Below are 14,533 nucleotides of genomic sequence, written 5' to 3' on the forward strand. Positions count from 1 at the left end.
GGGTTAAATGTGTATATATCAAAATTTTTGTCATTTTTCTCTAACTAGAAGAGTCAGGGATGTGGATCTCTTCGAAAACTGTTGGTGAAGGCAGCCTGTGTACGTACACATTTTCTGTATCTTGATTGAGGCGTTTGTATTTTGATAACTTTAAAGAATTACCCTTTTCCTTTTTGTTTTCTCCCTGTTTATAAGTTTGTTTTGAAAATTGACAAAATCTGATATTGGCCTAAAATTTGTATAACTGTATGGAGTTTGTGCATAACACTGTGTACTGTAAGGTACTTTTTAAAAATGCATTTCCCAAACTGAAATTCAGTATTGAAAATTAATGCATGCAGTAAATCAGTGGTTCTCAAACCTGTCCTCAAGTTACATCCCCCCCCCCGACAGGCCATGTTTTGGGAATTTCTCTTAAATATCTGTCCAAAATAACAAACCATTAAGTCTGATTTAAAGCACCTAACGGAATACCTGCAAACATGGCCTGTTGTAGGTACTCGAGGACAGGCTTGAGAACTGCTGTAGTAGACAATGCTTTTTACTTTGGTCTTCTGAGGATTGCTATAATGTTCCAGTCCACCGAACAGCTTAAAGGAAATTGAGAACCTGTCATCAGGCGCAGTTCTGCGTGAAAAGTCTTTGAATGAAGTTGCCATTGTAATACATGGTGCATACTGTTTAATAGGGCTGGATTACAAAATCTTTTTAATTGGTCTACTTACTACTTGCTAAATCATGTAAGAATGCAGGCTGGGCATCTGATTTTTACCTATTCTAACATGGTGTCCATGGGGATAGGGAAAGTAAAAATCATGTGACAAGAAGTTAATGTGTGGGCCTTCATGAGATCTAAATGCATGGAATTGCATATACCCAGCCTGAAGGTAAATTTGGTGGATTTTCTGAGTAGTAGTTTGTGAATTGAAGTTCTGTGTTAAAAAAACAAAAAAACAAAAACCTTTTATAGCCAGGTTTTGCAAATAAAGGATTACGATTGGTTGCTATTGGCAACAAGAAATTTTCCCTTTGGTTTTCCACATATACAACAGTTCTCAGGTACAGAGGAATTGCTGGGCTGTTCTAAACATGTCTTAAAGTGACACGGACTGACATCCTTATTCGCCGAATAATTTATACACTAAAAGTGGAGTTCCACACACTTTTTTTTTTTTTAGTTTATTAAAAGTCAGCAGCTACAAAAAGTGTAGCTGCTGACTTAATAAACAGACACTCACCTGTTCCACGGTCTATCGATGCGGCCGCCCGGAGCCTTGCTCCTCTCCGCCAGCACTGTCATAGCCCCTGTGGGCACCGGCCGTGACAGCTTTCGGCTTCACAGCCGGTCGCGCACTGTGCATGCACGAGTTGCACTGTGCTCTGCTAGTGGCCAGGCAATCTTCTGGGACATGTCACATGTCCTGGAAGATTCCTGTCAGGGAGGGACTGACTAGGGGGGAGAGGAATCGTCGCCTAGGCAGCCAAGAGCAGGAAGAAGGAAGTGGGACAGGAAGACCCTCTCTAAACTAAGTACCCACTCTACCCCCCAAAAAAAATTAAATGCCAAATGTGGTATGTCGGGGTGAGGAGTGCTTAAAGCAGAAGTTTCACTTTTGGGTGGAACTCCGCTTTAATGGCCTTGTAAGCTCTATTTATTTATATATATTTATTTATTTTAATGTATTTTCTACTGTGTTTTTGCCATAGTCCTTCATGAGCCCCCAAATCTCCCTTTTTCACACTTGCTTTCTGTATGGAACTTTGTGTGGTCATGTGCACTGCTCTATACATACTAAATACATCCCATAGGCCAATGTTCCTAGTCCATGTTGGAACAGAGCAAGAGTGGCTACATTCTTACGGACCATGGAAAGCAAATGTAGCCATAGGTTGAATCACAGCAGCAAAAAAAAAAAAGTTATTTGGAGGAGGCTGAGAGCAATAAAAGAAGGGTGCTTTTTTGAGTTAAGAATTCATAATTAAAATGATTTTATTTTTTTTAACCACAGTTTAGTTTTATGTTTTGGAGCTTTTCCCTTTTCAGGTCAGCCTGGCATTTAGACATAGCAAGGGGATAGCCAAAAGCCCAAATGCCTGGACTTTATAGCTGCTAGCAGTGTTTTTTTTTTTTTTTTTGTATTTTTTTTTTGGGTTTCTCCTTCTTTTAAAGAGCTTTTCTCAATCTCAAGCTAAATCTGTCAAATGATAGGATGACTTTTAATTTATTCTTCTTTTTCTTTAACTATGAAGTCTTGTTGCTGGCTGTTCCTGGAATGGAGGATAGTTCTTCTGAAGCAGAGAAACCTCTTACTAAACAAGGCTGGGATGCAAAAAAGGTAGTTTTTATGTCATGTTTGACTTTTTATGTGTAGTCAGTCCACTTTATATCTCTGGTAACATCTCTGTTCCGTTTGAGCTGCTGCCATTTTCTAATTATGCAAAATTAGTAAAAGCTTGATACAGACAGTGTACTGCTCAAGACAGAACCACTCTCGATGGGGAGAAACCTTAGAAAAAAATAGGCAGCACTGTCTGATGCAGTTGGCATTGCCCATCTCTTCATAATGGCCTCCAAAGTGATTCACAGTGATCAGAAGCCTGATTCACCACATCCTGATTTGTAACCAGTGACTGGGAATGGGGTGTGACATCTTGGTCACAGTGAGCATGCTTCGAACAGAGAACTGCAGTGTCAGGTGTTTGCATATGTGGATCAGCTCCACATTGACACCTTCATTTTTGCAACACAGCTGGTTGGAAAGGATTCATTTTATTTTTACCTAAAACCTTTTCACCGTACTGTAAAAATGTATTTGACTCAAAACCATTATTTATATATTCACAAAAGTGAGTACACCCCTCACATTTTTGTAAATATTTTAATCTATCTTTTCTTGTGGCAACACTAAAGAAATGACACTTTACTACAATGTAAGGTCATGAGTATAGGGCTTGTATACAAGTGTAAACTTGCTGTCCCCTCAAAATAACTCAACACACAGCCATCAATGTCTAAACCACTGGCAACAAAAGTGAGTACACCCCTAAGTGAAAATGTCTTAATTAAGACTAATTGGCCATTTCCCTCCCCGATGTCATGTGACTCGTTAGTGTTAAAAGATCTCAGGTGTGAATGGGGAGCAGGTGTGTTAAATTTGGTGTTATAGCGCTCTCATACTGGTCACTGGAAGTTCAACACCTCATGGCAAAGAACTCTGAGGATCTGAAAAAAATAATTGTTGCTCTACATAAAGATGACCTAGGCTATAAGGAGATTGCCAAGACCCTGAAACTGAGCTGCAGCACAGTGGCCAAGACCATACAGCGATTTAACAGGACAGGTTCCACTCAGAACAGGCCTCGCCATAGTCGATCAAAGACGTTAAGTGCACGTGATATTCAGAGGTTGTCTTCGGGAAATAGACGTATGAGTGCTGCCAGCATTGCTGCTGAGATTGAAGGGGTGGGGGGGGGGGGGGGTCAGCTTATCAGTGCGCAGACCATATGCCACACACTGCATCAAATTTGCCTGCATGGCTGTCGTTCCAGAAGGAAGCTTCTTCTAAAGATGATGCACAAGAAAGCTGGCAAATGGTTTGCTGGACACAAGCAGACTAAGGACATGCATTACTGGAACCATGTCCTGTGGTCTGATGAGATCAAGATCAACTTATTTGGTTCAGATGGTGTCAAGCGGGCGTGGCGGCAACCAGGTGAGGAGTACAAAGACAAGTGCGTCTTTCCTACAGTCAAGCATGGTGGTGGGAGTGTCATGATCTGGGGCTGCATTAGTGCTGCTGGCACTGGGGAGCTACAGTTCATTGAGGGAACCATGAATGGCAAAATGCACTGTGACATACTGAAGCAGAGCATGATCAGCCCCCCCCCCCTTTCGGAGACTGGGCCGCAGGGCAGTATTCCAACATAACGACCCCAAACGCACCTCCAAGATGACCACTGCCTTTTTAAAGAAGCTGAGGGTTAAGGTGATGGACTGGCCAAGCATGTCTCCAGACCTAAATCCTATTAAGCATCTGCGGGGCATCTTCACACGCAAGGTAGATGAACATTCACCAGCTCAGTGATGTCATTGATGTCGTCATGGAGGAAAGGAAGAGGCTCCAGTGGCAACCTGTGAAGTTCTGGTGAACTCCATGCCCAAGAGGATTAAGGCGGTGCTGGAAAATAATGGTGGCCACACAAAATATTGACACCTTGGCCCCAATTTGGACATTTTCACTTGGGTGTACTACCTTTTGTTGCCGGCAGTTTAGACATTAATGGCTGTGTGTTGAGATATTTTGAGGGGACAGCAAATTTGCGCTGTTATACAAGCTGTACACTCACTACAAAGTGTCATTCCTTCAGTGTTGTCACATGAAAAGATAAAATATTTACAAAAATGTGAGAGGTGTACTCACTTTTGTGAGATTATGTATGTGTATATATTAGAATAAAAAGATCACGATTCTCGCAACGTCATTTTTTTTTTATTTATTTTTTAGGGGAGGTTGATTGGGGAGGAGGTTGATTGATGGGAGGAGAGCGAATAAAAAACATTTGCTGATTCTAAAAAAAAAAGCAGTATAGCAGGCAGCTCACATTTCATCAGTGCTGCAGTCACGCTTATGATGGTGCACTGTACCCGAGACCTCTGGGAAGAAGAAACATACTGACCAATCACTTTCTTTGCTGACGTCAGTTCTGGAATCTCCCACCATTAGCATTTCACGCTGGCTCCGATGGCTTCCCCTCCGCTCCGTAACCAGTAACAAGCGAAGATAGACTCTGGACTGCCGCACTCTTCAGAAAAAACAACTTTCTTTAAAAAAAAAACACAACGAACACAGCAGACGAAAAGAGGGCTGATGTTTGGCAGTAGTGCTTACTCATCGCTCATGAGCGATGAGTAAGCACTACTGCTAGTGCGAATCGTCAGCCCTCTTTTCGTCTGCTGTGTTCGTTGTGTTTTTTTGATGTGATTTTTTTTAAATAAAGGCGTTTTTTCCTCAAGAGTGTGGCAGTCCAGAGTCTATCTTTGCTTGTTGCTATTGGCAATTGCCTGCACCTGTGGCCTCTCGGCCGAGAGAGGAGTTCACTACCTGCATGTGTGTCCCTGGAGTGGTGAGATCTTTCTTTCCATAACAGCCTCACGCCACGGCCACAGTAGTTGTGCCAGTTTCCCGGGGACACCATCGATCAGCTGACAACAATACTGACAATTTGCTTAATGGTCAGAATCCGGGGGTTGCGATCGTGGCGGGCAGAGAATCGCGATTAATCGTGCAGCTCTACTGTATGTGTGTGTATATATGTGTATATATATATGTGTATGTGTATGTGTATATGTATATATATATATATATATATATATATATATATATATACATACATACATACACTGGATATACAAAGTCTACACACCTCTGTTAAAATGTCAGGTTTCTATTATTTAAAAAAAAGACAGATAATTTCAGAATTATTTCCACCTTTTAATGTGACCTATAAACTGTACAACTCAGTTGAACAACAAACTGAAATCTTTTAGGTGGAGGAAAATAAAAATGAACACCCTTACACGAATACTTTGTTGAAGCACCTTTTGATTTTATTACAGCACTCAGCCTTTTTGGGTATGAGTCTAGTGGCATGACACATCTTGACTTGGCAATATTTGCCCACTCTTTGCAAAAATACTACAAATCTGTCAGATTGTGAGGGCATCTCCTGCGCAAAGCCTTCTTCAGATCACCCCACAGATTTTCAATCAGATTTAGGTCTGGGCTCTGGCTGGGCCATTCCAAAACTTTATTCTTTTTCTAGTGAAGCCATTCCTTTGTACCTCACATGTGTGGTTTGAACACAGTTTTCATATGTGGGCGGAACTTGCGTATGCGTTCGCTTCTGTGTACGAGCTCACGGGGACAGGGGCTCCTTACTTTTTTTTTTTTTTTTTTTTTTCGATTGACACTTAACCAGTTGCCGACCGCCGCACGCCGATGTACGTCGGTAGAATGGCACGGGCAGGCATAAGGACATACATGTACGTCCCTTGCCTCCCGCGGGTCGGGGGCCCGATCGGGCCCCCGCCCGGTGCCTGCGGCGGTCGGTTTTCGTCCGGGAGCAATCCGGGACGAGGGGGCGGCCATTCATTCATGGCCACCCCCTCGCGATCGCTCCCGACGAATAGAAATCCCCGGTGACATCACTTCCTCTCCTGTAATGTAAACACAGGAGAGGAAGTGATGTATTCTCTCCTCCGTGTCGGTATTTTTCGTTCCGACACGGAGGAGAGCGGATCGGTGAGTTGCACCAACACTCTACACACACAGTAGAACATGCCAGGCACACTCACACCCCCCCTTTACCCCCCGATCACCCCCCCAATTACCCCTGCCCCCCAGTCACAGTGACACCAATGTCATTTTATTTTATTTTTTTTATTTTTTTGCATTGGTGTCATTTGTGACTGTAATAACTGTTAGGGCAGTTAGAGTTAGCCCCCTTTAGTTCTAATGTACCCCCCTAACCCCCCCAATAAAGGTTTAACCCCGTGATCACCCCCCGTCGCCAGTGTCACTAAGGCTGGGTTCACATTGCAGCGGTTTATGAGAATGAATGTGATTCGCACCGCACTGCAGTGCAAATCACATCCGATCTCTGTGCGATTCGAGTTCAGCCATTCGCCGCACCCGCCACACCCGCCGCAAATTCGCACGGGACCCTTTTTTTGGCCCGCAGCAGAATCGGATCGCATGGGTGTTCACACCATGCGATCCGAGTTTGCAGATCGCACTGCGATATGCGAACTGATCTGGGGGTGTCAGTAACATTTCACTGACACTCCCAGCAGTTCGCATAGGGCAGTGTGAACTGCCGCCGGGAGGCATGCGATGCGGGAACCCGCCGCGGATCCGCGGCGTTTCCGCATCGCTCCAGTGTGAACCCAGCCTAATAAGCGATCGTTTTTCTGATCGCCGTATTAGTGTCACAGGTGACGCTAGTTAGGCAGGTAGGTATTTAGGTTCGCCGCAGCTTTTTATAGCGCCAGGGACCCCCATATACTACCGCATAAAGCCCCCTGATTGCCCCCTAGTTAACCCTTTCACCAGTGATCACCATATAACTGTTACAGGTGACGCTGGTTGGTTAGTTATTTTTTTATAGTTTCAGGGCACCCGCCATTTATTACCTAATAAAGGTTTAACCCCCTGATCACCCGGCGGGTGTCATTTGTGACTAATAACTGTTAGGGCAGTTAGGGTTAGCCCCCTTTAGTTCTAAGGTACCCCCCTAACCCCCCCAATAAAGGTTTAACCCCGTGATCACCCCCCGTCGCCAGTGTCACTAAGGCTGGGTTCACATTGCAGCGGTTTATGAGAACGAATGTGATTCGCACCGCACTGCAGTGCAAATCACATCCGATCTCTGTGCGATTCGAGTTCAGCCATTCGCCGCACCCGCCACACCCGCCGCAAATTCGCACGGGACCCTTTTTTTGGCCCGCAGCAGAATCGGATCGCATGGGTGTTCACACCATGCGATCCGAGTTTGCAGATCGCACTGCGATATGCGAACTGATCTGGGGGTGTCAGTAACATTTCACTGACACTCCCAGCAGTTCGCATAGGGCAGTGTGAACTGCCGCCGGGAGGCATGCGATGCGGGAACCCGCCGCGCATTCGTGGCGTTCCCGCATCGCTCCAGTGTGAACCCAGCCTAATAAGCGATCGTTTTTCTGATCGCTGTATTAGTGTCACAGGTGACGCTAGTTAGGCAGGTAGGTATTTAGGTTCGCTGCAGCTTTTTATAGCGCCAGGGACCCCCATATACTACCGCATAAAGCCCCCTAATTGCCCCCTAGTTAACCCTTTCACCAGTGATCACCATATAACTGTTACAGGTGACGCTGGTTGGTTAGTTATTTTTTTATAGTTTCAGGGCACCCGCCATTTATTACCTAGTCTCACTAGTGTACCCCTAAATTTAGGGGTGTCTACTTTCCAAAATGGGGTCATTTGGGGGGGGTTTGTGCCATCTTGGCATTTTATGGCCTTCAAAACTGTAACGCCCTTAGAAAGCCTGAAGGCGGTGCTTGGTTTTCGGGGCCCCGTACGCGGCTAGGCTCCCAAAAAGTCCCACATATGTGGTATCCCCATACTCAGGAGAAGCAGCAGAATTTATTTTGGGGTGTCATTTCACATACGCCCATAGCATGTGTGAGCAATATATCATTTAGTGACAACTTTGTGTAAAAAAAAAAAAAAATATTTTTTTTTTTGTCATTATTCAATCGCTTGAGGCAAAAAAATAAAATATTCAATGGGCTCAACATGCCTCTTATCAATTTACTTAGGGGGTCTACTTTCCAAAATTGGGTCATTTGGGGGGGTTTTGTACTGCCCTGCCATTTTAGCACCTCAAGAAATGAGATAGGCAGTCGTAAACTAAAAGCTGCGTAAATTCCAGAAAACGTACCTTAGTTTGTAGATGTGACAACTTTTGCGCAAACCAATAAATATACAATTATTGACTTTTTTTTTACCAAAGACATGTGGCTGAATACATTTTGGCCTAAATGTATGACTAAAATTGAGTTTATTGGATTTTTCTAATAACAAAAAGTAGAAAATATCATTTTTTTTCAAAATTTGCGGTCTTTTTACGTTTATATCGCAAAAAATAAAAATCGCAGAGGCAATCAAATACCATCAAAAGAAAGCTCTATTTGTGGGAAGAAAAGGACGCAAATTTTGTTTGGGTACAACATTGCATGACCGCGCAATTACCAGTTAAAGCAGCGCAGTGCCAAAGTGTAAAAAGACCTCTGGTCATTTACCAGCAAAATGGTCTGGTCTGAAAGTGGTTAAAAAATAAAAAATAAATTGACTTTTATTCCTATTACAAGGAATGTAAACATCCCTTGTAATAGGAATATGGCACGATCGGACATATTTACAGTGAGATATGGGGTCAAGAAGACCCCATATCTCACCTCTAGGCTGGGAAGAATTAAAAAAAAAAAACGATCCTGGCTTCCCTGCCAAATCAGCGCCGTTAAGTTGAATACCGAGGCCAGGCGTGACGTCGTAACATCGCGCCCGGCCTCCGAACGATCATAGAGACTCCGGGGATGATCTGGTCCGCCAGAAATCTCTATGGTAACTGGCAGGGGCCGGCGGATCCTGTCACTGATGGAAGCGGTGAGTCGGTACAAGCACCGGAGGGCGGCGGGAGGGGGGGCGTCCCCTCCCGCCGCCCGTAAGAACGATCAAGCGGCGGAACAGCCGCTATGATCATTCTTATGGAGCAGGGAATCGCCGGCTGAAAACGCCGATATCTGAATGATGTCTGTGGCCTCAGGCATCATTCAGATATAACCACCGAAAGCCTATGACATCAATAGACGTAGTATGGGCGCCAAGTGGTTAAACAGGATTTTATTTTTTATTTTTAAGCGCCACCTCCCCCCATCCCTCCATGCTAGTGTACATAAGTCATGCGCGCCTATGTAAACGGTGTTCGCACCACACGCGTGGCATCGCCGGAAACGTTACGGTGAGAGCAGTAATTCTAGCATTAGGCCTTCTCTGTAGCTCTAAACCGGTAAATTGCAAAGGCGTTTAAAACGTCACCTATGGAGATTTTAATTAACCATAGTTATTTGCCATTCCACTAGCATGCACAGTTTTAAAGTGTGACATGTTGGCTATCTATTTACTTGGCGTAACATCTTTCACATTTTTACCAAAAAATCGGGGTATGTATTTGTTTTAACTTTTATTTTTTATTTTTTTGTTAACCACTTTAGCCCTGGAAGGATTTGCCCCCTTCCTAACCGGGCCATTTTTTGCGATACAGCACTGCGTCGCTTTAACTGACAATTTGATTTGATCACCTCTGCAGTTTTTATTTTTTGCGCTTTGAACAAAAAAAGTGACAATTTTGAAATAAAAAAATTTTTTTTTGCTATAATATCCCAAATTGAATTTCTTCCTCAGTTTAGGCTGATTTTATATTCTACATATTTTTGTTAAAAAAATTTGCAATAAGCGTATATTAATTGGTTTACACAAAGTCTACAAAGGGATAGATTTATGGCTTTTTTTTTTCTCTTTTACCAAGAATGGTGGCGATCTGTGTTTTTTTTATTTTTTTTTATCAGGACTGCGATATTGCGACAGACAGATTGGACACGTTTGATACTATTTTGGGACCATTGACATTTATACAACGATTAGTAGCTTAAATAGCCACTGATCATGGTGTAAATGTCATTGTCAGGGAAGGGGTTAACACTAAGAAGTTGATCAAGGAGTTAACTGTGTTCCCTGTGTGTGTTCTAACTGTAGGGGGATGGGGACTGATCAGTGTTCCTATATACTACGAACACACAACCTGTCTTCTCTCCCCTGACAGGACACGAACCTGTGTGTTTACACACACAGATCCACGTTCCTGCTCTGTTCGGAGCGATTGCGGCGTGCTCGTGCCCCCTAATCGCCGTACAGCTATGGCGATTCGCGCAGGGGAGCTATTCTGCTGCTGTCAATCGACTGGTGGTCTGAAAGCAGTAAAAATTTAAAATTTTTAAATAAATAAACAAAAGAAAATGTATTTTTTACAAAAATACCGTGTGACATATAATTGCAACGATCACCATTTTATTCATTCCTTAGGGTCTCTGCTAAAAAAAAGTGTGAGGTTTCTAAGTATTTTTCTAGCAAAAAATACTGATTTAAACTTGTAAAGGAAAAGTGCCAGAAAAAGCTAGGTCAGCAAGTGGTTAATTTTAGCAGGCATGTTTTCCATATTTTTAACAAATTCAAGTTTAATTAATCAATGTGTCTTTCTTCCAATTGCCTAGACTGGATCTTCGAGGCCTAAGTCTTGTGAAGTCCCTGGTATAAAGTAAGTTGCATTTTATCGATGTTTCTTCATTAAACAGTGCCCTTTGATTTACCTTAATTTTTAAGCAGCTTTGTTTACCTATTGTAATGGATCCCAGGTAATAAGAAATCCGTACTAAGATTGCATATACAATTCTTTTTCTTTTAGGATGAGTGCAACTTTACTGGGGGGGGCACTTTTATCATTTGCTTTCTTTCTAGACTGTTGAAAGCCCTTACAAGACTTGCAGATTAACAGCCTATGAGCTGTAGCATAAAAGGATACTTTTTATTTAATTTTTTTTCTTGGGTGCCTAAGGGACAAGATTATGAGATTTCTCCAGTCTTGGAAATACGTTGTATGACTGACTTTGAAGCTAGCTGAAAGCTTGTGTGGGTGGTGCACATCTGAAGTAAATACTGAAGTGGTGGCATATTTGAATACTGAGTATTTTGTGTCATGATTTTTTGGCTGCATATTCGCAGCCTGGGCTAGATAATTAACCTAGTTTTTAAAAGAGAATCTAATGTATAAATGTATTAATTTTATATTAATCAAGTGTGCATAACTTTACATCGGTGCCCATTAAGCTTGTTATGCACACTTGTGAAATAGTTTGCTGGAGATATCAAATTTGAAAAATATGTGAAAATACATGTAAATCTGTATTTTTGCCTAATAGCTTGTGCTTGTATCTAACAAAATATTTGGCTTCAGCCCAAATGGGTACCTCAAACAGAATGATGTGAATTATTATTGAAACTGCATAGTAAATCCGTAATGGGCAAGTTTTATGGATGGACCACCCTGGAGGTGATTAAAATGTGCACGTTTGAGGTTGATATGCAAGAGATCTTGGCTTGGCAATTAGATTTTTTTTTTGGTATGGTTAGGGCAGGCTGAAGCAGCTAAAAGATCAATCACCACCTTCACAGAATGCAGAGTTAAGTGTCTAGTTGAAAAATGTCAGTCACCACTTCAGAAGAACAGTGTCTCTAACCAGCTTCCATTAGTCCACTTTATCCTAAAGTTTTGGCTACCTTCTATAACTTTTCTTGCGGTATGTGACTTAAAGCGTAGCTTTACCCATAATAACTTGATTAAAAAAATGTTCTTTAGCAAGAAATGTACATTCTACATTAATAATTATGCTATTGAAATTAGTGTGTGCAACAGAGGAGGGTTGGACAGTGTATTACTGGATTTTAAACTTTTTAGGCACTCATTGCTAATGTTTTGCATAGATATACCTGCAGAAGCGCAAAGTAATCTAACAGGACTTAACCACTTCAACCCCAGAAGGATTTACCCCCTTAATGACCAGGCCATTTTTTGCGATACGGCACTGCATCGTTTTAACTGACAATTGTGCGGTCGTGCGACGCTGAACTCAAACAAAATTGATTTCCTTATTTTCCCTACAAATAGGGAAATACAATTTTGGTGGTATTTGATCACCCTTGCGGTTTTTATTTTTTGCGCTATAAATAAAAACAAGCCCGACAATTGTGAATTTTTTTACACTTTTTTCTGCTATAATACATATCCAAAAAAATAAAAATAAACACATTTATGCCTCAGTTTAGTCCAATATGTATTCTGCTACATATTTTTGGTAAAAAAAAAGGTGTATGTTATAGCATCTACAGACTATGGCAGTGATGGCGAACCTTGGCACCCCAGCTGTTTTGGAACTTCATTTCCCATGATGGTCAAATACACTTCAGAGTGCATTAGCATCATGGGAAATGTAGTTCCAAAACATCTGGGGTGCCAAGGTTCGCCATCACTGAACTATGGGATAGATTTATGGACTTTTTTGTTTTGTTTTACTAGTAATAGCGATCTGCTTTTGCTTTTTTGCTGGACTGTTACATTCCGGTGGACAAATGTGACCCCAAGTGACACTTTTTGGGGACCAGTGACATTATTACAGTAATCGGTGCTAAAAAGATGCACTGAACAATGTATAAATTACACTGGCAGCGAATGGGTTAACACAAGGGGGCGATCAAGGGATTAACTATGTTCCTTGGGTGTGTTCTAACTGTGTAAGGGATGGGCTTACTGGGACAACACAGATCGCTATTCCTGATCACTAGGAACAGCAGATCTCAGTGTTGTCTCCTGTCAGAACAGGGATGTGCCTCTCTGTGGAGCGATCATGGGTTGCTGGCGGACAACGAGTACAGGTACGTCGTTTTACGCAATAGGTCCAACCTGCCACAGTATATGTATTGTGGCTGGTCAGCAAGTGGTTAAAGAATAAGTTCACCTTTGGGAAATGTTCCACTCATTTTTACCACTGCTCTCTCTCCCTGTGACAGCAGTACAGGGAGAAGTTCCCCATACTAGCTGTCACTTTTTTTAAAAACAGAACTCTGTGTATGAATGAACTACAAGGCCCGACATCCTTTGTGGCTGTCTGCTAAGTGAACTTATGCTTTACTTTTTTTTTTGAATAAAGTTCCAATTTAGGCCACTTTCATGCGGCCGCAATTTCAGGTAATGCCTGTGTAAATTTGAGGTCTATAGACCTCACCTTGCATCAAAGTCGGACCAAAGTAGTACAGGGACTACTTTGAAGTCATACAGATATGAATAGTTATCATTGGGAATCATGGGGTACGACTTATCATGCGACTCTGATGTCCAAAGTTGCAGGAAAAGTCTCCAGTGTGTGAAAGGGTCCTTAAGATTTGCACCTGTGCTGACGCGGTAGCACGTGGATTCCTTTTAAGTCACCACTGTCTGTAACCTCCAATATTTCTCACACCAGCTTTCTCCATTGCCGTTTAAATTAAATGTTAGTTTTAGTGCTTCACTACAAAAATGCCTTTTTATATGGGGAAAATGCTTTTTGTGTTTTCTCTCTGATGACTTACAGCTTTTTAATCAAGTATATAGCATTGTATATCCCTACTACAAGTGGCTCAGATCTTGAGTTTGCCGGTATAAATAAACAAACTCATAAATTGCCAAAAGGCATAAATGCCCAGTTTCCTAGGTTACAACAGACTAAACAGCAGTTTCATAAACATTCAAGCATGCAGAGGTTAATCTTGAAACAGCTTTGTTGCTCATCACAAAAAAAATTAACACAGAGAAACTCCCTTTTAAAAATTGTCCCTCATTCACAATATCTACCTGTTACTGGATATCAATCTTATATCTGTACTGTTTTACTTATAAATCAATACAAAATTATTGGAAAAAAATTGCCCCCAGTTTAGATTTTACTGTATGTGTTTGAATTTTTTTGAAATTTTGTTTAGTCCATTGTAGCCTGTTAAACAGGGCAGTTACACCTTTTGGCATATATAGAAATTGCCAGGTCACGATCATCATTTATAACAAACTAGAGGTCGACCGATATGGGTTTTTCTCTGGCCGATGCCGATATTTAGAAATCATGGCGGCCGATGGCCGATATATGATGCCGATTTTTTGGGCCGATAAGTTAGGCCGATTTTATTTTATTTATTTATTTTCTTCCTTTTTTATTATATTATTATTTTTTTTAATCCCCCTTGATCTAACACACCTTTCCGACTGGGGCGTTTTTCAGGCGCTTTTGGGCTAAAAATAGCGCCTGTAAAGTGCCTGCAAAATGGCTCCCCTGCAGTCTGTGTGAAAGACAGAG

The 14,533-nt window shown here is 42.0% G+C and overlaps 1 protein-coding gene across 4 annotated transcripts in view; it reads left to right on the forward strand.

Moving 5' to 3' along the window:
• CRTC1 (CREB regulated transcription coactivator 1) overlaps positions 1 to 14,533 on the forward strand; it is a 286,165-nt gene that overhangs the window by 144,815 nt on the left and 126,817 nt on the right. For 2 of the 4 annotated variants that reach the window (XM_077475938.1, XM_077475940.1), the window contains exons 6-8: positions 49 to 99; positions 2,251 to 2,336; positions 10,868 to 10,911. In XM_077475938.1, coding sequence (XP_077332064.1) covers positions 49 to 99; positions 2,251 to 2,336; positions 10,868 to 10,911 — 181 coding nt within the window. The remainder of the gene's footprint in view (positions 1 to 48; positions 100 to 2,250; positions 2,337 to 10,867; positions 10,912 to 14,533) is intronic. The other 2 variants (XM_077475939.1, XM_077475941.1) reach the window with 1 other exon arrangement.

Source organism: Lithobates pipiens, unplaced genomic scaffold, assembly GCF_037356315.1.
Source record: "Lithobates pipiens isolate NorthernLeopardFrog02 unplaced genomic scaffold, aLitPip1_a1.2 Scaffold_13, whole genome shotgun sequence".
NCBI classification, from domain to species: domain Eukaryota; kingdom Metazoa; phylum Chordata; class Amphibia; order Anura; family Ranidae; genus Lithobates; species Lithobates pipiens.